The sequence below is a fragment of the Rhopalosiphum maidis genome, chromosome 2, assembly GCF_003676215.2.
Source record: "Rhopalosiphum maidis isolate BTI-1 chromosome 2, ASM367621v3, whole genome shotgun sequence".
NCBI classification, from domain to species: Eukaryota; Metazoa; Arthropoda; class Insecta; order Hemiptera; family Aphididae; genus Rhopalosiphum; species Rhopalosiphum maidis.
Genome location: NC_040878.1, coordinates 48,604,606 through 48,627,456, shown reverse-complemented (window position 1 = coordinate 48,627,456; position 22,851 = coordinate 48,604,606). Strand labels below are relative to the sequence as shown.

At 26.1% G+C, this 22,851-nt stretch overlaps 4 protein-coding genes across 6 annotated transcripts; 2 read left to right on the top strand and 2 right to left on the bottom strand.

Moving 5' to 3' along the window:
- Positions 1-102: 102 nt before the first annotated feature.
- LOC113550953 (N-alpha-acetyltransferase 40) lies at positions 103-3,368 on the top strand. 2 transcript variants are annotated; one of them, XM_026952926.1, is made up of 4 exons: positions 103-245; positions 416-509; positions 2,514-2,849; positions 2,938-3,354. In XM_026952926.1, the coding sequence occupies exons 3-4, from the start codon at positions 2,578-2,580 to the stop codon at positions 3,278-3,280; spliced, it is 615 nt and encodes a 204-aa protein (XP_026808727.1). In that variant the 5' UTR covers positions 103-245; positions 416-509; positions 2,514-2,577; the 3' UTR covers positions 3,281-3,354. The 2 variants fall into 2 exon arrangements, with proteins under 2 accessions (XP_026808727.1, XP_026808726.1); XM_026952925.1 differs by lacking the exons at positions 103-245; positions 416-509 and adding an exon at positions 553-745 and having other exon boundaries at positions 2,938-3,368.
- Positions 3,369-4,134: 766 nt separating this feature from the next.
- Positions 4,135-7,348, bottom strand: LOC113553727. The gene is made up of 5 exons (XM_026957221.1): positions 7,099-7,348; positions 6,805-7,032; positions 6,612-6,743; positions 4,997-5,103; positions 4,135-4,455 (listed from the first exon to the last, which is right to left on the bottom strand). Exons 1-5 carry the CDS (start codon positions 7,139-7,141, stop codon positions 4,345-4,347), a joined length of 621 nt encoding a protein of 206 aa, XP_026813022.1. The 5' UTR covers positions 7,142-7,348; the 3' UTR covers positions 4,135-4,344.
- Positions 7,349-14,487: 7,139 nt separating this feature from the next.
- Positions 14,488-16,019, top strand: LOC113554016 (transport and Golgi organization protein 2 homolog). Of its 2 annotated transcripts, XM_026957658.1 has the most exons (6): positions 14,488-14,748; positions 14,811-14,867; positions 14,931-15,045; positions 15,119-15,340; positions 15,404-15,517; positions 15,586-16,019. In XM_026957658.1, exons 1-6 carry the CDS (start codon positions 14,610-14,612, stop codon positions 15,701-15,703), a joined length of 765 nt encoding a protein of 254 aa, XP_026813459.1. In that variant the 5' UTR covers positions 14,488-14,609; the 3' UTR covers positions 15,704-16,019. The 2 variants fall into 2 exon arrangements, with proteins under 2 accessions (XP_026813459.1, XP_026813458.1); XM_026957657.1 differs by having other exon boundaries at positions 14,499-14,748; positions 14,811-15,045; positions 15,586-16,013.
- Positions 16,020-20,609: 4,590 nt separating this feature from the next.
- Positions 20,610-21,744, bottom strand: LOC113553977 (trafficking protein particle complex subunit 4). Its single transcript, XM_026957591.1, has 3 exons — positions 21,416-21,744; positions 21,034-21,312; positions 20,610-20,975 (listed from the first exon to the last, which is right to left on the bottom strand). Exons 1-3 carry the CDS (start codon positions 21,588-21,590, stop codon positions 20,776-20,778), a joined length of 654 nt encoding a protein of 217 aa, XP_026813392.1. The 5' UTR covers positions 21,591-21,744; the 3' UTR covers positions 20,610-20,775.
- Positions 21,745-22,851: the final 1,107 nt, after the last annotated feature.

Genomic DNA, 22,851 nt, shown 5'->3' with positions numbered 1-22,851 from the left:
ATGTTCAACAAAATTGATATCATTTCATTATCTAATAAAATAAAAAAAATATTTTTTACCGCCAAAAAAAAACAAAGAATTTAACCATAGAATAACGATACACATACATCTTATATACCTAATAGAATATTATTGTAGATTTTATCACTATATCGTGGCGTCGTGCACTTGTGCTCGTGTATAATACACCAATACTATAACCCTTACAATAAGGCACACAGCCACAGACAAAACTATTAAAACGGGTAAATATTTTACAAGTATTTTAAAAATTATTACAATATTAGAATCCAGATGTATTTATAAATCAGATCCAAATCTATTTATTAAATGTTGGATTACATTGAACTAATTAATCTGTTAAAATAATAATAACAAATATAACAAAATTATAACGTTTATTTTTACATTTTAGGCCTTAAATCATTTCGGCAATTTGTGATTGATTCAATATTGAAGATTACAAACAAACTGATAAGAAAATAACATTTAAAAAACATTAAACATAGGTAAAGAACTATAAGTCTTATAAGTAAATAAAATAAATGTTATAAAAAATTAAAATATTCAACAGTATTTCAAAAAATGTAGTTTTATTAATCAATTATTATTAATTAGTATATATATATGTGTGTGTGTGTGTGTGTGTTTGTTATGTATGTCCATTTCCAATTGCATTGGTAAAATGTGTACAATTAATTTAATGAATGATTCATTTTTAGATGCATACTATATATATTATTAAGTAATTTCTATTTTATTTAATAAGTATAAAATAAGTTTTACATGATCAAATAGGTATAGGTAGGCTAAATGGTAAAATTTTTTCTTGGCTGAAATAATAAGTTCACAACGTTTTTAATTAATAATGATTAAAATAAAACTAATGTCTGAAACATACTAATATTTATAAACTTTTTGCAAATAAACATGTAAATATTTATAATTACCTACCCACGTGCTCAGGCAATTTCAATCAGTGATGCACACTGCCGACCACAAGTAATAACATATCACAAAATATTGTTCAATTGTTTAGTATTTGATTGACACCCTCATAAATAGAGTAGTATGCACAATTGGTTGCAATTTATAATCTGTTTCTGGTTATTATGTTTTAAATATTTTACTAAAGGAAGTGTTTAATATACAGTGATGGAATCAAGATAGATCATAAGGTGCTGTAGCATATGTGCCTAGATGCTTGAGGGCTCATGGTATATTTTTCTTTTAATAATAATATATTGTTTTTAATTTATTTTGATGATTAAAACACATTTAAATTTGATTTTATGAACCTGTTATATTAAATGTGAATAATATGTTACCAATTCAATTTTCTGTGTATGGGAATGCTTATTATTCCTTAGTGGAAAATCAAAATTTTTAATATTTACAATATTTAAATATTTTCAGCAAATGAGCAAAAACTTTTAAAATTTCTCAGATATTTGCCTAGATTGGGAGGAGGCAGAAATTTTTGTTCCAGTCCCAAATTTTGAAATTGCACCATTGCTTTATTTGGGGGGGATGCAGGGAAACGGAGTACCCCAACTAATTTTTCAGAAATTTTAGCATACCCTTACTTTTATTTTTAAGGGGAACTCGGGGGACACTGCATCGTCTGCATCATTCTTAATTTTATCAAAATGCACGTGATAACATCATAGTAATTTTTATTAACATAGATTTAATAATTATTAAGATATTTATCATTATTATTTAACTAATTCTCTTAAATCATCACTACAAATTGTGCCACAAAATATTTGTTCTAACTACTATTACATCCTAGAATATACGTCTTATGATAAATTACAGAACTATTTAAATAAATAATTAAAATGAATTGTTTTTTATTTAGTTAGTTTTGAGTTTGTTATATTATTAGTTATAACTAAAATATATAATATAATATTTACAGTAATTTTTTTTTTGTTTTATTATTTATAAATATTTTTCATATGATTTAAAGAGGTGTTTAGGGGGTGTGGGGGCTATGCCCCCACGGCTTAGTAACGTTTAACAAGTGATGGGGACGCTCTTTTTTTTTAAAGTTAACAGAGTCCCTTACTTTAATTTTTCCAAGTCGAGCACTGAATTGCATCACTTATGAATGTTTATGATAATATTATATATTAGTACTTGGTATTTTTTTTTTAATGTTCTATAATATTTTTAATAATTTTTATATAATGTATAATATATAAAAATTAACAAACAAAAATTCTGGATTTAATCATTAAAAATATTATAAGAAAAATAAAAACAAATTTTCTCAATATTTGTGGTATACTACCTAGTACCTGCTTAAATTAACTTAAATTTTACAAACAACGATTTGAGATAAGGAGCGTTATAAATCATTTTGTTTATAGAAAACTACATGAGAAAATTAGTTAATATTATTGTTTTTTTATACCTATTATGAATCATGTATTCACTTGTATTATGTTAGGTACAAATGTTCTGCCTATTTACATATTATTACTTATTTTATTTTTATTTTATAGGTTTTTGATTAATTCATTTTATACTTATTTTTTAAAACTGGTAAGTATAACTGCTTCATCTAAGATGAATAGCCCTAAAGTAAATATGAGTATTCAAGCCGCTAAAAAGGTGAATGGGTTAGCGGATCCAACTAAACCATTTTCTTCATTTATGAAATATAATAAAAATGATCTTGAAGTGACAATGCATTTCATAAAAGCACCTGCCATGACTACTTTTCTCAAAGATAAGTTATATTCTATGATTAAAGACAATATGATGGAAGCATATAAGAAGTGTCCTTGGGGATGGGATGGAAAAAAGAAACGTGCAGAGTTATTCCACAAAGATGCTAGGTAAATAATTTTGCTTAAACAAAATGTACCATTAAATTAATTTTTGCTTGATATTAATTATTCAATTGAAAAAACTACTATATTGTAGGTATATTTTAGTTCGGCATTCAAGTGATAACTCTCTTGCAGCTTTTGTGCATTTTCGATTTGATATTGAAAATTTGATTGAAGTTTTATATCTATATGAACTTCAAATTGAAAAAAATGTGCGTGGTAAAGGTCTTGGAAGATACTTAATGACCCTCTTGGAAACTATGGCATTTCATTACAAGATGAAACGTATTGTATTAACAGTGCTTAAAAGTGATGTGAATGTAGTCAAATTTTATTTTTCACTTCAATATGAAATTGAATCATACTCTCCTGAAGATGCATTTTATTATATACTAAGTAAAAAAAAAAAAACTTTAGAACTTACAAAGAACAAATAAGTTTGAAATAAGTTGGTTCTAAATCTATAATAAGTAATTTAACAAACTTTTTATACATATATTTTAATTTATATTCCAATTTATTTAATACTTTGGGTTACATTATTTGTATCATTATTGCTATAATTTAAAATTCATAATATTGTTATGAAATAATATACAATTTAATAAAATTATACTTATAATACATACATATTTTTAATTAGTACAGATTAATTAAGAAATCACAACATTTTAGGAACTTACATCTATTAACAACCTATAACAAATACTGAAGTGTAAAAATGTGATAAACAGCTGAAAAGTTAATAATATACATATATCACTCATAAGAAAAATAAATTCAAACATAAATAATTATTCAATTTCACACATAAATTATTTATTTAAATCTAAAATAAAGGTAAAGATGATTTTATTTAAAAAAATTAAAAATACTAATTTTACCTAAATAGTTAAAAATATTCATAATATTAAATGGAGAACAAGGAATGAAACTTTTATATTATACTTAGTATTTTTGTTCATTAAAAAAAACAACTAATCCAAGTTTATGAATGCAATATAAAATTACTTTGTAATTATTATGAGAGTATATATTTTACCTAGCCTTATTATTAAAAGAATAATATGTTGCACATCAGTTTTTATTTTACACCACACAGTAAAATAAAATATTTAAAACCCTCCATTCTTAATAACATTATTACATCATATTAGGTAATATGAACATATGAAATTTTAATTAGAGTTTTAGATTTAGTGGAAATTGTTTTCAAATTTTCAATATTTTAACAACGTACAATATAGCTATAAAAATATATAAATATATAATATAATGTTATTAATAAACTTTTAAAATATAATATAAGAAAAAGACTAAATATAAAAAATATTATCTGTACATTTAAGAATAGACCATAGGCATAACAATGTTAACTTGATTCAAATTGGTTTGGAATATATTGAATATAATTGTTTTATGGTATGTATACGAAGTGTGATATGCGGCAAACCAATAACTAGACGAATGCGTTACATTATAAGATAATTTTCTTCTAAATTTACAATTTAGTATGTTTGACATTTTCTGTCCAGTAGTTTTGAATTGTCATAGCTTCTAAGCTATTTAGAAATGAATCATTATCCAAACTATACATTTCATCTGAATTTTCCTGTAATATTAAACATTTTTTAATTAAGTTAAATTGTTAGTTATCATTAAAAAAAAATATTTTTGTTCAATTATTTTTAATTAATCCTAACAATTGAAGGGTGGGCGGGAATAACGTGCTATGTAACAATTTCTAAATTTTACAGGGACGACTAAAAACAAAAAATGTTTTGCCGTATTGTATACCGGTTTATAAGTTTGTACACAATGATGTGTACTATAAAAAAATTCTGAGTTTTTGATTCTTAAAATATATCGAGATTGCTTATTCTATAGACATTATTCCGCAAAAACATGAAATCCAAAATATATTACACAGCACGTTACTTCCACCCACCCTTCAATTATACCTGTAATAATTGGTAAAATGATATTCTAAAGAAACATAAACACAAGTATGAATTACATTTTTAGAATAATTTAAGCTTAATCTTGACAATTAAATTTTTTTTTTTTAATTTTAATAATTGTGTCTACATACATATTGTTTTTACAGTTTTACAACAACAAATTAAAATTATGATATATTAATATTAACTCACTTTGAACATATCATCTAAATAACCAATAGAGTCTGCGTTGCTACAATGATCAAGTGCTTGAGGAGTATTCCATCTGCTTTTTTTGTACATTATATATCCTAGAATGACTGAAAAAAAAATTAATACAATTCAGTTATATATATACAAATATATAAAATATTAATATGTCTAGTGTCTACACTATTCATTTAAAATGTTTAGTTTTGCATATAACAAATAAGCTCATTGATTGGCTCTCAAATCCCCTAATGCCTAAGTGTTGTGAAATATTTGAGTAAAATTATTCATGTACCATGACAAAAAAAGATTGAACATGACAGACATTAACTTAATGGTAATATGTTTCTGAAGTGCAATAAATAATTATTTAATAACCAAATGTAAATGATCATATACTGTTAACTAATTACAAACCTACAAAATAATAACCAAAAAAGTTGAGTAGTATTATAAAAGTTTTTAATAATATTCTTTACATCACTGAATTAATTAGCATCTATTCTTAAGAGTATGTCACACCCGCGTATGTTGTCTTAGTCTTACACATGTACAACATAGACAAAACGCAATTATGCATGTTAAATAGAACTCGCTCAATTTTGATTCTAGAGTAAATATTCTTATTATAAAATTAAGAGATGATAATACTTTGGAGGGCAAAACGATGGGTTTTATTTTAAAAATTAAAATTTTATAAAGTTAAAGGTTTTATAAAAACTTTGAAATTTTTGCTACTTCTAAACGACATAATAAACATTATATTGGGAGTAATGGAAAAAACTTAGCGTCTTGCCCTCCAAAATATCATCATATTTTAATTTTATAATAGGTATATTTGCTATAGAACCAAAATTAAGCAAGTTCTACTCAGACTGGGTAAACACGTTTTGTCTATGTCATAAGTATGTAAGACAGAGACAACAAATGCAGGTGCGATATCCTCTTAAATTTGACTAAAATAATAAATGGCACTTGGTATTATTTTTTCAATGAACTCCATTATTAGTTTAATTTTAAAATATTTATGTCAAGTTTCAAATTATATAAAAATGTTTTTATTTTAATAAACCAATCATAAATAACTAAATTGTATTGAAGAAATCTTTGCTCGTTGTTTATAAAATATTCATTAAATATTAAGTAATTTTTTTTTATTTTTATGAAATATAGCACCACATACTTTAAGTAGTTGGGTTAAATGTATATTTTTGTTTTCCTTAAAAAGTATTAAGAATAATTTAACTTTGAATTTCAAATAATAATCTATTTTTAATTTGTAACACTCATTTTCTATGAAAACAGCTATGACATTTAAATCCAATTAACAGTCAACAAAAAAATTACAAAAACTATTCAGTATTGAATTATTTAACGGAAAATTAAGTGTAATAATTTATCAATTAAAAAACAAAAATTATCATTTTGGTCATGGTACAATTTGTTTTATACAGTGCATAATTATAATAATTAAGAAAAATATATAAAAAACAACATAAATTATTTTTTTCATATTTTAAATATTCTCAAGGTTTTACTAAAGTATTAAACACACTAAATTAGAAATTATAACTGATTTTAAACTTCTAAGTTCTAACTAGTATTATTTATAAAATACCAAATGATAGAAGAATCACACAGCCAGCAAGTGAAGCTCCCGATATCAAAACAAAATGAGAATTCATATAACTTGAAATTTCAGGTAAAGATGTGATATTTGTATATGTGTCATTTGATCTATCGATTATATCTGTGAATAAATGTATCAATTATTTATTTTTTCTGAAAATATAAATTAATTATAAACAAACCAGTTTCATTCTGAAGTTCATATTGTTCTTTTAAAGCAAAATTGTCATTGAGTTCTGTAGAATTTTCTGTTAACAAAACAATCTGTGACTTATTGTTTACTTGTACATTGTTAACAAGTCCAAAGTTAGAAGGGACAGTTTTTAAACTGTGTATCTGTGTACTGCGAGCAAGGCGAATTAAACTATAAGGAGTAAATGCATGACTGGATAATACTATTGGTAAAATACCTAAAAAAGTAAGAATGTATAAATAATTTGAAGTTTAAATTGAATATATATTACTAAAATATTTACCTTTCAGGTAACTAGCCAAACATATGAAACAAATTAAGTACATTATGTTGATACTAGGTAATGAAACATTTTAAAAAAATTGTTAAGTGGTATAATTTAACAATATTTCAATCCAAAATCGCGAAAAAATATGTTTAAGCAATTGTAAAATCATCAATTAATAACTTCTAATAATTATTTATTATTAAGGATTAGCGAAAAGAAATCATTTTATAGCCTATTAATGGCACTTTAGCACTTTGAACTTGAATAGATGAATGGTTGATTATTATTGATTGATAACAAAATTCTTGTTTATACTTTGGTGAAGGCAAAAACAACAATAAACTTATAGGTATAAGGATATAGGTATAATAATAATTTTATTTGAATGAAATTATAAGCAATAATATTTATAACCTCTTTGGTATTTACTATTACAAAAAAACTGTATTTTGTACCCGCGATGTTTATAATAATATGAACATATAATATGATATATCATATATGTATAAATTTATATGTTTAATATTATGTGTATCATATTCCACAAGTAGTTTAATAGTTAATACGTTGAATTGTAAATTTGTATAAATAAAAATAGATAAAACATTTAAGTCTTTCTATAAAAGAAACAAAAAAAGTATTGACACATTCATGCTATATGTGTACATGATTATAATGATGGTGGACAAATAACATTTGTCGTGCAAATAACCAACTACTAATCAGTAGTAAATTAGTGGCAGCGGTACAGCACGAATTGTTGGTTACTTACTAGCAAAGTGGTAAGTGGCGAGTGATTCAAGGAAATCGTTGAATTTTGGTAAGGTACGTTTTAATACATTTTTTAAATATTTTTGTGCGAATTAAAAAGTGAATTGTGAATATGATTTACGATATGCCATCGCAGTCTACTGATCGTTGTCGGCAAGGGCGGACTGGGTTAATATTTCAGGCCGGGAATTTATTTTGCCAGACAAAAAATTAACAGAGGACCAACGATTTGGTCATAAGTATGTAAAAAAAAATAATAATGATATAAAACCTTATTTAAAAAATATTTTCAAAATTTTATGTGGATATAAAAAATTGCACATATTATATAAGATATTTTTATATAGTTACAGTGTACACATTTTAATATAATACCTATGTATTAAAATTAACTCTTAAATAATTCCTTTTTTACATAATTAGGTTTATTTTCATAACTTCACTAGTTTCCCCAATTCTGTCGATTAAAATATCGTCATCTATAGAAGCTAATGTTCGCTTTTCCACGAACATCAACATAAACATTCTCATGAGTTAGAGTATTTCGTAATCGATTTTTTATGAATTTTAATGTTGAAAATGACCTCTTATATGCTACTTGTGTTACCAGTAGTATTAAAAGATAATTATAAGCCAAAGATAAATTTGTATACTCATTATTATACAAATTGTATTTGACTAATAACTTTAAACAGCAACAAGCGCAATTTTTGCATGTTTTACAGGTCATACATTTACCCGGCAGCTCTTCAATTTCTTAATATTCATCTTCTGAATCGAAATTTTCAAAATTATATTCGTCTTCAGCTGATTTTTTTAAGTTATCCCAAATATTACTAAAACTTACTAATTCTTCTCTTAATTTTTGATAGAATTCTTCCAAATTATCATTAATTGTAAATCGGATTAAATTTTTAGGGAGAGCTTTCAAGACTGTTTTTTATAAACCATGTTTAAAACTATTGAAGTTGACTGGGCATAGAAGCGATAAATCCGTGTACCTATAATGGACTATTGTTCATAAATCTTGAATTCATACTTTCAACTTTTCTATTCATTACCTGATTATGAACTTCAACAGTACTTCATAATAATATTATAATATCGATTAATATAATACTAAAAATCACATGACCTGATAAGGTAATACCTATTTATGTATTATATTTATTATATTTATATGTTTTTTCGTATACTATATATTTTTTATTTCTAAAATATTATCAGGCCATTTAATCTATTATTGTAACGGCCCATTCCGCTCTTGATTGTCGGTACATTGTTTGGTCTACTTTGTGATTTTTATTTGACTATTAATATATTCATTGGGTTCTAAGGTACTTTTTACGGTCGAGATTTAAAGTGGGAGACGCAGACGCTTTGTAGTGTCGAATAAAAATTATGATAGCAAAACGTAGACAATATAACTTAAATAAAAATTCGGGGGGGGACACGTGTCCCCGGTACACAGTGGTACAAAATTAATAAAAGGTGGCCAAAACTCAAAATGGTTAAACAATTTTCCAAAACAATATAAAAAAAACATTTAAAAATATTTCATACTTAAATTTTTTTATTCCAAGCATTTTTATTGTATATAAAAAAAAATACAGTTTATTCATTAGTTCTTGGTTGTGTCTTTTCCTCCATCCTTGAATATCTTGATCATATACGGGTCCGTTTATTTTGCGCAATTACCTTCCTCTCAAAAATATGTAATCTACCTCCTCTGTCTTTCACAAAGTTTAACATTGTGAACCATACATGATAATTGGTCGTATGATTTTCAGATATAACTGAATTTTAATCTCTTTTGAAAGGATTTTAGAGCTCAATAGTTCGCTTAATGCAAAAAAGCATCTATTTCCCATTTTAATTCTTTGTTGAATTTATGTTTGACATTCATTCTTCCGTGTTACAATAGTACCCAGGTATTTGAAATCTTCCACTTTTTTAAACTCGTATTAATCCACTGTTATGGTTTCGGTTATAGGAAAGGTGGTTAGCTACTACCTAGTCCCTTACTAAATTTCATGTATTGCGTTTTCTCCGTATTGTAGCACTTGTAGCCCCACCTTTTTTGCCGATTCTATTAACCTGCCACATAAGTCTACTGCTTTCTATTTCTCTTCCCCTAGCAGGACTTTGTCGTCTTCATAGGCAAGCAAACTAAAGCAAGTTCTATCCATTAATACTCCTTCATCTCTTTCAATATTCATTTCTCGGATCACCTTCTCTAATACCAAATTAAAAAGGATTGGTGATAGGGCATCACATTGTTGAAGTCCGGTTCTTACCTGATACCTCCACCATCCTTGATGTTGCGTTTTCTACTTTGACTTAAACTTTAGTCTGTCAGCTTCAATTAAATGTACTATTTTCCTTGGGAAATGGAAATGCTTCAACATTTTGGTTATGCTGGTTCTATCAATATTGTCATATACCTTTTGAAAATCTAAAAAGATTATATGGAGTTCCTTATTAGTTATTGTATTCCCAGCTTTTCTGGAATAGCTGTCTCATTATAAAGATCTGGTCCGTTGTTGACCTGCTTTGCCTGAATCCGCATTGATAGTCACCCACAACTTCTTCGGCCAGAGGTTTGATTCTATCCAGGATGCAATATGACAATACCTTATAATATGTTGTATCTAGCAGTGCTATTCTTCTATTACAGTTACTACAGACGTGCCTGTCGCCTTTTTTATGAATTGGGCATATATATGCTATTCCCTAATCTACCGGTAAAGTTTCCTTTTCCCGCACTTCTTTTATTAACAAGTATTATATACTCTCTATCATGGAGCTATCTTAATGCTTTAATTCTTCCGCTTGAAGGTCATCTTCCCCGGGTGACTTGTGGTTTTTGAGTGTATAAATTTATTTAGCAATGTTATTTATTTTTTAACTTGTTTTAATATTATACTTAACCTTATATTTATATTATAATAATACATACTAACGAACAATGTAACCATCGATAAATAAAAATTCTGTACAAAATTTGGACAGAAATCCATTTTCTACGTTGACACATGAAGAACAGATGGAAATAAAGCAACTAGGACGATCGACTTCGGACTTAAAAGTTCTCGTTTTAAAATCAAAAAAAAGGGTAACAATATACACAAGTATTATTTTCTTAAAGATACCTACAAAAAATACACCTGATTATGCGGGTGTGAAGTCGAAAAAACATTATTTTGTTTTCTGTGTTTATATTTTGGTAATGCGACTTCGTGGACCGATTGTGGTATAAATCAATTAAACAATCTATCAACAAAAATAATAAAACACCAAAATTAATTTTATCATATACAAAACGAAATTAATCTTAGTGCTCGGCAATCGTTAAGTTAACGATGAAACTGATAAACTTGAAATAGAAATAAAACACCATAGCGAGAAAATAAAAAAAAACCGTTACATTCTGAAAATATATCTCAATTGTGTACCATCTAGTGAGACATTTATTCTTCAGCTGAAAAATCAAGGTAATAATAATATAATTACCTTCGGTAATAACAATGTATTTCTAGGTGCCGTTGAGCTATGCAAAAGTTCTAATGAAAATCTTCTTTGCTATTTGGAAAACTCGACGAGCATAGATTGGACTTCGAATACAATCCACTACGATTTATTGGATTGCATATTTCTCGTAACCCGGCATAACATTTTATCGGAAATTGAAAAAAGTGGAATTCATTTCAATAATTATTGACGGGACCATCAATGTTTTAAACACAATACATTTTATTTTACTGTTCCATTATGAATTAAATGGTGAACCTGTGGAACGTTTTTGGGGGGTTTTCAACGCCACCAACGGATACAATGTAGAATCATTAACGCATGTCGTATACAACATTGTCCGAAGTAAACTCGATTGTAAAAAATGCATCGTACAAATTAGTTGCTCAATCGTACAATGGTGCAGGTGCAGCCATTATCAGCAAAGTAAACGTTGGGGTTAAGGAATTGTACCCGTACGCATACTAAATGCATTGCCACTCACACCATTTGGACGTAGAAATGATCCAGTTAGGTTGTCGGGCATAACTGAATTCTTTTCGAAATCACTCCAAAGGATAACTGTTTTCCACGGGCTAATGAACAACTGGTCGTCGCGATCCAAATGTGATTTCACCGAAACAAACAGCACATTGAAGACTGTGTACTTTTATCGAAGTGAGATAATGCATTGCATGGACATAATAATAGATACATTGCAAAAAATGCTGACAATTAATGAGGTGAAAATTAATCAAGCAGCATCAATAAAATAATTTAAATGTTTACTGAGTGATTCGGGTTTTGTATCTTTGTTATCAGTATTTGAAAAAATCATGCCAAATATACAAAGTCTCCACAACAGCATAAAATCCACCAAGTTATATAAATTTGCGAATGTACATCTACCGATTTTGGTTAGAATATTCGAAAAAAATATTTCTAATATTCGTAATAATGTAACTGATATTGTTTCAAACTTTAAAATAAAACGTCTTGATGACCAATGCAATAATCGCATCTCTATAAAAAAAATTGCTATTTTGTTCACTTTTAAAAGGTTTAGTCAAGATAAAGATTACAAATTGTTGGATTGTAAAAGAGAAAATATAAAGTACAATATACCTGTTAAATATTCTTATAAATCTTTTGTAAATTATCTAGGGCCTGTTTATTTTAACTGTATGCCATGCCAATATAAAAAAAATATTCACTGTTCTAAATTTAATATTAAAAAAAATTGTATATCATTGGTTATTTTCTCAATTAATTTATCTAAGACCTTCATAATATGTTTCGTTATATTTAATATGTAAAATTATCTCATTTTTAAAATTTTTCTATTGTTAATATTATTTTAATTTCTAATATATTCATCACTTTAGTTTGTTAATTATATAATATAAATTATGTTTTTAATTATTAATATTACTCTCTATCTCTAACACAAGCTAATAGCTTTAAAAGAGATAGATAATCATGTAAAATATCTAAAATTATTTATATTCTATGTAATTTATGATGATTTAATAAAAAAAAAAAATAATAAATACATAACAAAGAATCCCACAAACAATTAACTTTTGACATTTGTGATACCTACTTTAATAAAAACAACAAAAGATTGTTTAACGTTCAGCAGTTAAGCTGTTTCAACTGTTTCAAGCTGAAAAATACCCATTGTAATCGAAAAATCAGTTATTTCAATTTACGTTACATTGCTACCCACTAATTGATAAAGATAGATTGAAAACTGAACTACAAGTTATTTATTATAGAGATGAATTTTGTAATTTGTCTGGAATTATTCCAACATATCAATACATGTTAAAGACCGATATGATTGATATTTTCAAAGAAACTATTTTATTACGTATTAAGAATATTAATAACAGTTCCTCCTATAACTACAAAAAATAAAAACAGTTCTTCAAAATTGAAAATGATTAAGACGTGCCTAAAAAACACTATGTTTGAAGAAAAATTGAATGCTTTAATAATAATAAAAATTGAAAAAGAAATGATTTCAAATGATACAAACTTTAGTAAAAAAGTGGTAATTATGTATGTTTAGTGGAAAAAAGAATAGATGTTTAGATTTTAACTATAAAACCTTATATAATTTCTATGGATTAAACTGAGTATTTTATTAATTTTTGATTTTGTATAATTACTATAATATAAAATTGTAATTAAGAAACGTAAACATAAGGTACGAATAATGTGAGCTATTATGAATTTTTTTATAACATTCTATTTAAGTAAAATATATTTAGTTTTTACACATATTTTGACTTCTTTGACTTCTCTTTTCTATATTGAATACAATTATATTTATATTTATTAATTATTTGCATACACACTGATGATTATTACTAGTACTATAACTATTATACATTTATACTTCATAATATAATATGTATGGCTATATATATATATATTCACACAAGTATTGGATCACAGCTGTCAGGAGATGAATTCATCGTTTAATTACCTACTATTGGTAGAAATAATGACATCTCCAATTTTTTATTGTTTTTAATTTAGTATCTTGCGGCCTCATACTACCACCAAGAAGGTGCAAGAGTACAAATTTGTGTGGTTAAGACATAACGTTATACTTAATTGGTGTTTATTTGTTAATGTTGGTCTTAGATCAAGTATGAATAAAAATAGTTAAAGGTTTTTATATTTTTAAATTGTAAAATTAATTTTTTTTAAATAGGTAGTTATTTTTACTGCAATTAGCAATATTTACTAGATGTCTATATAGATATAAGCTTTCTAGAAAGTATAATCAATTATACTTCAAAATAATTTTATTAATAATTGGTCTTTAAATATAATTTCTAATTTGTATGTTGTAAACTGTAAAGGAACCATTTTCAGAATTATATTAAAGTGCCTAAATACTTTGTGTTGTTACAAAATTTTACTTAAACATATGTTATAAACTAAGTGCTTGTTACCTGTACTAACTGTTGTTTTAACAATACATCATGAGTAATAAAAGTAATCATAATTAGGGATCAATAAAAAGGTAGAATAGATATCAGATATCTTAATAATAATTAATAACACCTTCAACGCCTATACAAATTTCACAAATTTTATCACAGCAAATTAACAATTGATAAAAAAAAAAAAAAACACTTCAAAAATTCAAGATTGGCTTAATTTTAATTTTTAAGTATTTTATTGAATCGATTAAACATAGTTTTCAAATACCTACTTAGTTTTAAGTAATGTGTGTCATATTCATTAGTAGTGTACAACATATAAATAATGGGTATCGTTTGATTATTGCTTCTAACCGTGACGAATATTATAATCGTCCAACGTTGCCAGCAAACTATTGGCTAGAAGATCAAAACATCATTGGAGGTATAAAACAACAATAAAAATATTTTTGTAAAACATAATTATTTCAATGTTTCAATTTTCAGGACGCGATTTAATGTCATCAAATGAGGGTGGAGCTTGGCTGGCTTTAAACATCCGTGGTAAGTTAGCTGCTTTATTAAATGTGTTTGAATTAGATAAAAGACAAAATCCTAAATCTAGAGGCTATTTGGTTAAGAACTTTGTAAAAGGCAATAGTTCAACCCTAGAATATTTGCAAGAATTGCAAGGATCACAAGATGTGTATAATGGATTTAAACTAATCACTATTGACATAAGGTTAGCATATATAAAATAATATAAATATAATATTTGAATATATATATTATTTAAATGATATCTGTTTTTGAAGCAAGAAATCTTTAGAAACACATTACTTTACCAATTTTGTACAAGATGAAGGACCCGCCTTGAAACACATACAAAATGGTGTACAAGGATTTGGAAATGGACCTTTTTTAAAAGTGACTGAGGGAGAGAAACTTTTCAATGACATTGTTAAGAAATATGGACATAGTAATCATAAGGATACACTAATCAAAGAACTGCTAGGATTTTTGAAATGGAATAAATTGTAAGACAAAATAAAAGTAAACAAATATACCAGAAATTAAAGCTAAATTTAAACCTATTGTAGACATTATCCTGATGAAGAGTTAATTAAAAGAACTCCAAAATTTCCTGGAACAGATGACCAGAAAAAATTTAGTTCCATTTTTGTAGAAATGCCATCTCGTCAGTATGGAACTCGGTAAATTGTTGTTCATATATGATTTAATTCTATAATAAGGTTTTTAATTTTGAAATATTTAATTTTAGAACACACACAATAATATTAATAGATCATGATGGAAAAGTAGAATATAACGAATGGACCAAGTCTGGTTTAATTTGGAATCATCAGTGTTATACGACCATACTAAAATCTGAAGTATAGAATATGCAGTGGCAGCTTGTGACTTGGACGACGAGACAATTGCAACCCCTACTAAAATTAATAAAAAGAAGAAAATTAATTATATATTTCTATATTTATAAAACTGAAATTTTTTAGTAATATAATTTATAATTTACAATAGTTATAATACATATTGTTGTGTTTAAACATTAAATTTGTTTCCCTCAGATATACATGCACACGTGAGTTGTGTTTGGATGACCGGTAGCGTTTTCCAAGCTTTTCTGAATATGTATATTTTAAGTGAAGGCGCTTTATGAATTATGTGCGTGCTGGTAAGTTAAAACTGTGATCTTATATACGGGTTTTGAACGACCAAGTAGCGTCGTCTATGAAATATATTTTATATTATCATTTCTATTTTCTACTGCGGCCTGCAACTAGTAGGAAGCAAATTATATATAGATTATATATTATCTCAATACTATATTTAATATTTATAATACTTTAATGAATAAAATATTAAGTTTAAAACTTTTTTTTTTTTTTACAATCTGTGTATAACAAAATTACAATAAATAATATATATAATATAAGTTTACACAGGATTGACGGTTTGAGAGAAAGGGGGCGTCTAGTGACGCTACTTCAGCTTAAATGAATTTTTTTTAGTTTTTGTTTATTAGATTTTAGATTAATTTAGATTTTTTTTTTAGTACTTTACACCAAAAATTATGTGTTTAGGAGATTACATGGCCAATTACGCTATAAGCGTCGGGGATTATTATCTGGGATAGTAAGAGACTGAGAGAGGATAGATTTGATGTTAGAGAATTTGAAGTGAAATTTTATATAGTGAGTAGCAGCAAGTTCAGAGAGAGTAGGAATTTTGAGATCATTATGAAGAGTTTTATTGCTAATGTACTAAGGAGCTTTAGTTAATAAACATAAGTTTATAGATTGAAAAGATGATAATAATTTTAGATTTGAAACTTTGGTCGATCCTCAGATTTGGATGCTATAAGTCATCGCAGGTCAAATTAGTTGTTTGTAGAGACGCTTAAAACTTTTTGGTAATAATATGTGTATTGTGTTTCATTTTATTATATTTAATTTGTAATTAGTTATACCTATGAATATGGGTATTATATTTAAAATCGCACCTACGAAACACCACTGAGAATATGGTACTATATATTAAAAGCAAATGAGATTAATATTTGGGTAACTTTCTTCTAAAGGCTAAGAAGCTAGTACTTAAAAATAACTTTAAAAATTTTAAACTAAAAATATAATTATTGCTGTGGGTATTTAAGTATTTTTGATAGAATATATATATATTTGTAAAAATTTGGACATAATATTAGATTTTTTTAAGCATTATATAGTCATACATAAACAATATAAAAATATTTTAAAAATAATTATATTCTTGTTTGATTATTGATTTCACCAGATAAAAAAGTAAAAATTACATTTTGTTTAATATTTAACTGTGTATCATGGATGTAAATTATGATCTTCAAGAATAAAAAGAGTGGGAGATTCACCCACTACATACTACATACATAGGTACAACTTTATCTATGATACAATTCAAAACAGTCAAAATATTAATGTATTGTATTAAAATTTAATAAAAACAGTTTTATATAACTAAAATTATAATGTACCTATATTGGTACATAAAACTTGTTTATTGTTTGTTCATAATCTCTTGTTCAATTTTAGATTTTAAATACGTATTTATCCTCCTCATAGAGGAAAAAATCTCTCAGATGTTGACAAGCCTATAGGCATAGACGTAATTTCAATAAAAAAACTAAAGGTACTTATTCTCTTCATTTTCCGGGCATAGCGTTGAATAGCTACTGATTGTAATAGTATAAAAAAAATATTTGAGGGAGCTACTTTTAAAATTGTGGGTGTTAATACCCCCAAAGCGCTCCCCTATTTACGCCTATGCCTATAGGTATAGCTAATGCGACATGCATTAACTTAAATATTTTTGGATATGTATCATATTATAAAATAACAAACTGGTCAGTATGGAAGATAATTGTTTAATTATTTATAAAAGATATTTACAATCTGTATACACAGGATAATACATTGAGTAAATGAGATAACATAGAATACTAGACGCAGAAATGTGATGGAAGGGAGCATCCATCGGTAATACTTTCAATTAGAAATGATGGGATAGTTTCTAAAATAATAGTACAACTTTAAATTTTAAGTGTTATTTTTTAATAGATCATGTGGCCATTTACATTCGAAACGATGGATAGGTTTATCAGGTAATATGCAAGCAGATAGTTTAGATAGAGGGGGTTTGAGTTATTAAAGCAGTTTTTATTAAATTTATTATAGTGATAAGAAGCAAGTGTGGATAATGTTGGTATGTTGAAATCATGATGTAGGGTGCTATTACTGACGTACCATGGAGCATTAGAAAGGACACAAAAAGATATTGATTGAAAAGTTTAAAGTTTAGTGTTTAGTTAGGTTTGAACTTTTTGAGGTTCCCCAAAGTTGGATTCCATATGCCATTGCTGGTTGTAGTAATTGTTTATAAATTAGTGTTTTGTTATTTAAAGACATTTTGGATCGGAGTAGTGGTCTTTAATGATCTTTAAGATTCATTAAGAGATAGATCTTTATAATGAGAGCTTTAAGCCTAATGTTGAGTAATGATCTTTTGGATTTGATATGGTTAGATCAGGTTAGTCTTTTACCAAGGAGGAGACCTAGGTATTTAACAGTATTTTTCATGGGTATTATTTGTCTATTTAGGTGAACAGGACGAATATTTTTAGGGCAATGAGTGAAGGTGATTAATCTTGTAGTTGATTTAGATGATTTTAAAGGTTATTTATAACAGTTGTTATATCAGAATTAGATAAGGTTATGGCTGTATCATCGGCGAAGATAAGTAGAGTAGTGTTGATGGATTAAGGTAAATTTGCTGTATATGTATTGTAGAGTCGGAGAAATTATACTGCCTTGGGAGAAGCCAGGTTTTATAGTGCGTGTGTTGGAAAAGTTCCATCTTCGCATCTTACTGCAAATGTACGATTTATTAGGAATGATTTAGTGAGAAATGAAAGATACTTGATAGAATGAGAACTGAAACTGGACAGACTGCTGGTAATATGAAGATATAAGATACAAATTACTAATTATTGAGAAGGGGAGAGAATATAAATTTGAAGACTAACACGAAAAGCAGAAGAATAAATTAATTGTTTTTTATTGTTAACAACTTTATAATTTTCAAAATATTTTTAGCGAACTAAAGTTCATACTTGAGATTATCATCTTAAAATATGAATAAAAACTGTAACATGATAATATAACAGTTTTATAATTTTATTGTAATATTTAACATGTTATAAAAATATAAATTTCGGTTGTAAACCTTATAATGGTTAATAAAATAGAAATCCTTATAGAATTATAAATTTAAAAATATATAGTATTAAAGTGAAGTAACATATCTTGGAGAGGACTTAAGATAACTCGCCCTTCTATGCCCTTCCTCATATTAACGCCCATGCTATCTATAAACTTTTCAATAGGTGTATTGCGCATGGTTTTTAATTATAAAGCTTTTTGATTTTTACTTAATATTATCTATCACTAAATCACTTAATAGTTAATACAGTTTCTAAATTCAATTTTTTCTGATATGTTTTATGTTTTAACTATACTATTAACATTTATTATGTGGTTGTAAATCGATTCTGTGGTATTAAGAAGACAAAATACCCGCGTGTGTTGTCTTTGTCTTACAAATGTAGAACATAGCAAATTTTCGTTCAGCGGAATAAATTTTATTGATTTTGTTGATTTTAATATTAAAATCAATTTACTTATTATTAAACTTAAAGGTAATAATATTATCTAGGGTTAGGGGCGACTTGTTATAAGAATATTCGGAGCTCCTGTCCCGAAAATAGGGGGAAAAAAATTTTATAAGTTGAACAGGTTTAATTATAATTCTTAACAGAAGATTGATTATTCAAGTAAAAATAACTGTATCTATATCATAAAATGTAAAAGTCAATGAACAATTTAACTAAAGAAGAACCTAAAAATATTACATTGGTCTTAGTAAATTTAGTTGGTGGGTTATTTAGAAACTTGCTCCTTGAGTTTTGAAAACTCAAACTGCCATTTTCTAGGATATCTCATATTTATATAATTATTGAAATTTTAATTTTGAAGTGAGTTATTGTTATATAAAATATTAAAACTTTAAAATTAAAGTGTCAATAATAGCCTACTAGATGCTCCAGATAATATTATTTCCTTTAAGTCTTATAATAGGTAAATTGACTAATATAAAAGTTAAAAAAATAAAATTAATTTCATTGAACACAAATTTACCGTCTTACATTCGCAAGATGGATACATCACATGCATTTATGGAAGTAAACATTGAACAAGTCAAGTACAAAATTATCTAATTTTTACAAACAGTTCATAAAATAATATTATTCATTTACTCTTACATTATTATAAATATTGCTGAATTGATAAAAATTTAATATATAATATATATATATTTAAATGTGTTTAAAAAATTATTTGCACAAACTAAGATATTTTATTATAGCTTGTAATTATTTTGTATTATTAATAACTTAAATAATACTAATCTATTTAAGTATAACTTTACAATCAAGTAAATATGCAATATGTTAATTTATAATTTTCAGTATCAAAATTACACTAAACTATCAAAATTAATTAATGCATAAATGGATTTATATGCATTTGATAAATTAAATTTTATCTACAATATATATACAATAAAATAAATTGTTTTTAATAATGTAAAAAATTACACACAATCTATTCATAAATTACATTATTATAAATCATAACTATTTAACAATATTGAATATTAAACTTAAGCTTATAACAATGGTATAATATTTAAATTATAATTTAAAAGGTTTTGAATAAGAATAATTCAATCATAGTGATCATTCAAATTTTCTTTTTAGTTTTAAATACAATAGGATTTTCTAAGATCTGATACTAAATACAGAATTTTTGGTGAAATATTATTAAATATAGATTAAAATAATGTACTTATTAAATTAAATACTATTAATACCATTTTTATCTGCTTGTTCCAAAAGTGCTTGTAAATTAGTATCAAACAATTCACACCGAATAGGCATTTCTAAGGAATAAAATGGATTCTTTAGAGCAAAGTCTGCATAAATCTCATAAATTTTCTTTAAAAGTTGTTCAAGGCCTACATGCGTTGGATCAGCAATAACCATAAATTTCACTCCTAAAATATACAATTTGTAAATTAATAATGAAATGTAATAGATTATTGTATTCAGTACCAGTCAGAGTTTGAAAACATTGGAGTTTAAATGTATCAGCTTCTAAAGTTTCGATTCCAGAACTCCTGGGCTCTGGACTCAATTGTGATGCAATGGCAAATAATGGATAAAACATACTGGCTAAGAATATCTTTTCGTTGATAGTCATTTTTGGCCGGCCAAATTTCAAATTAAGGGGATAATTGGTTGCATCATTTAACATTTCTATTGCATCCTTGCCATCTTCCAGTTTTCTACCAGAAACAGGAACTCCATTGATTGCCAATAATACATGACCAACTGAAAATACAAAACCGTTTATTTAATTTTAAAAAAATCATTGTTTATACTGGTATTTTTAAAAATATGTGTTAGAAAATAGATTTTTAAAAGTTTGCATTACCTTTGATGTTGTCTCGTTGACCAAACGATACCAATAGTCTGTTGTTTTCACAAGATAATTTAAGATCTAACGGATAACCAAATGTTTGTTCGGTTTCGATTTTTGGTACAGTATAATCATAATTGAATATTAGCCCCCCTGATTTTGACACAATGTACACACCGTATATTCCCATTGTTTTTAGGCCGTTAGGGAGCTATTTGTTCAATATATATTCTTCGTTGCGTTCATTTGAAAAAAATTGTAATTTTTAGAATGAACACTATATTATAATAGGTATATACAACAATTATTGAACATACAAATTGTCAATAAATAAAAGTGACAGAATAAATTAAGGTTTTTACCTTATCAACAAAATAATAATATGTCTTAATTTATGAATAATTAATTACAATTTACACCATTTACTGTTTTAATTTTACAGCAAAAAAATCATTGCGATAAATGAAAATTCGATATTATTATTCTATGTTATCAGTCAGTCGTCCGCACAGATAAGATTGAATGAACTATATAAGTTCATTAAGTTATATTTAATATTTTTTTTTTTTTTGGCCGTTATCAAAGTTGATAACAAAACCATCAAATACAAATCCACAGAACAGGTAGTGATTTTCGATTTCTATGCTTCTAGCTTGGCTTATAATAATTATTAGTTATTACTTACTACCTAATTTACTACAGTTTTTTTTTCTAGCAGTTATAGGTACTAGCTACGAATTAAAAATATCTTAATTTATTATTTAATATATTGGAATAGTTAAACGTTTAACTTCAACAGTATTTATTATTATAAATTTATAATTATCAATACTATATGCTATATGCAAATACAGTCTTGTAAAGTATTTGAATACTATTCTAAATACATTTAAAAAAATATATTCGAACACGTATTCTGAATATCTTTTTTTAGTATTTGTATTTTATATTTAAATATTAAATTTGAAAAAAAATGTTTGTGTTTAATATAGTATTAGCCATAGCCCATAGACCTTATACTATGTACAGACGTGTGGTGTACGATGTACTACCTACCAGCGCTATCAGGTTTATACTTTATACGCCGGAACTACATCCATCTATACGACCATACTCCGTCTACTTATAGTATAAGGATTAAGGACATAAGGTTCATGGTATTACTGTATTAGCACAAAAACCCGATAAATATAGTGCTAGTAATTTGTTATTGCCAGTGTAGATAATATCCGTATTTTGAGCAAATAAGTATTAATAACTAGTATTCTCAAAGTATTCGAATAATTTTTGAGTATTCCAGAATGTATTCTAAATATATTTTTTGAAAATTATACGAATAGGTATTCCAAATACAAAATAAAAGTATTCTTTAAAAGACTGTGCAAATATAATAATTGCTAAAGTGCCTTAAATCTAAATGGCTTGTTGGCTCTACACTCTATGGTCATCAC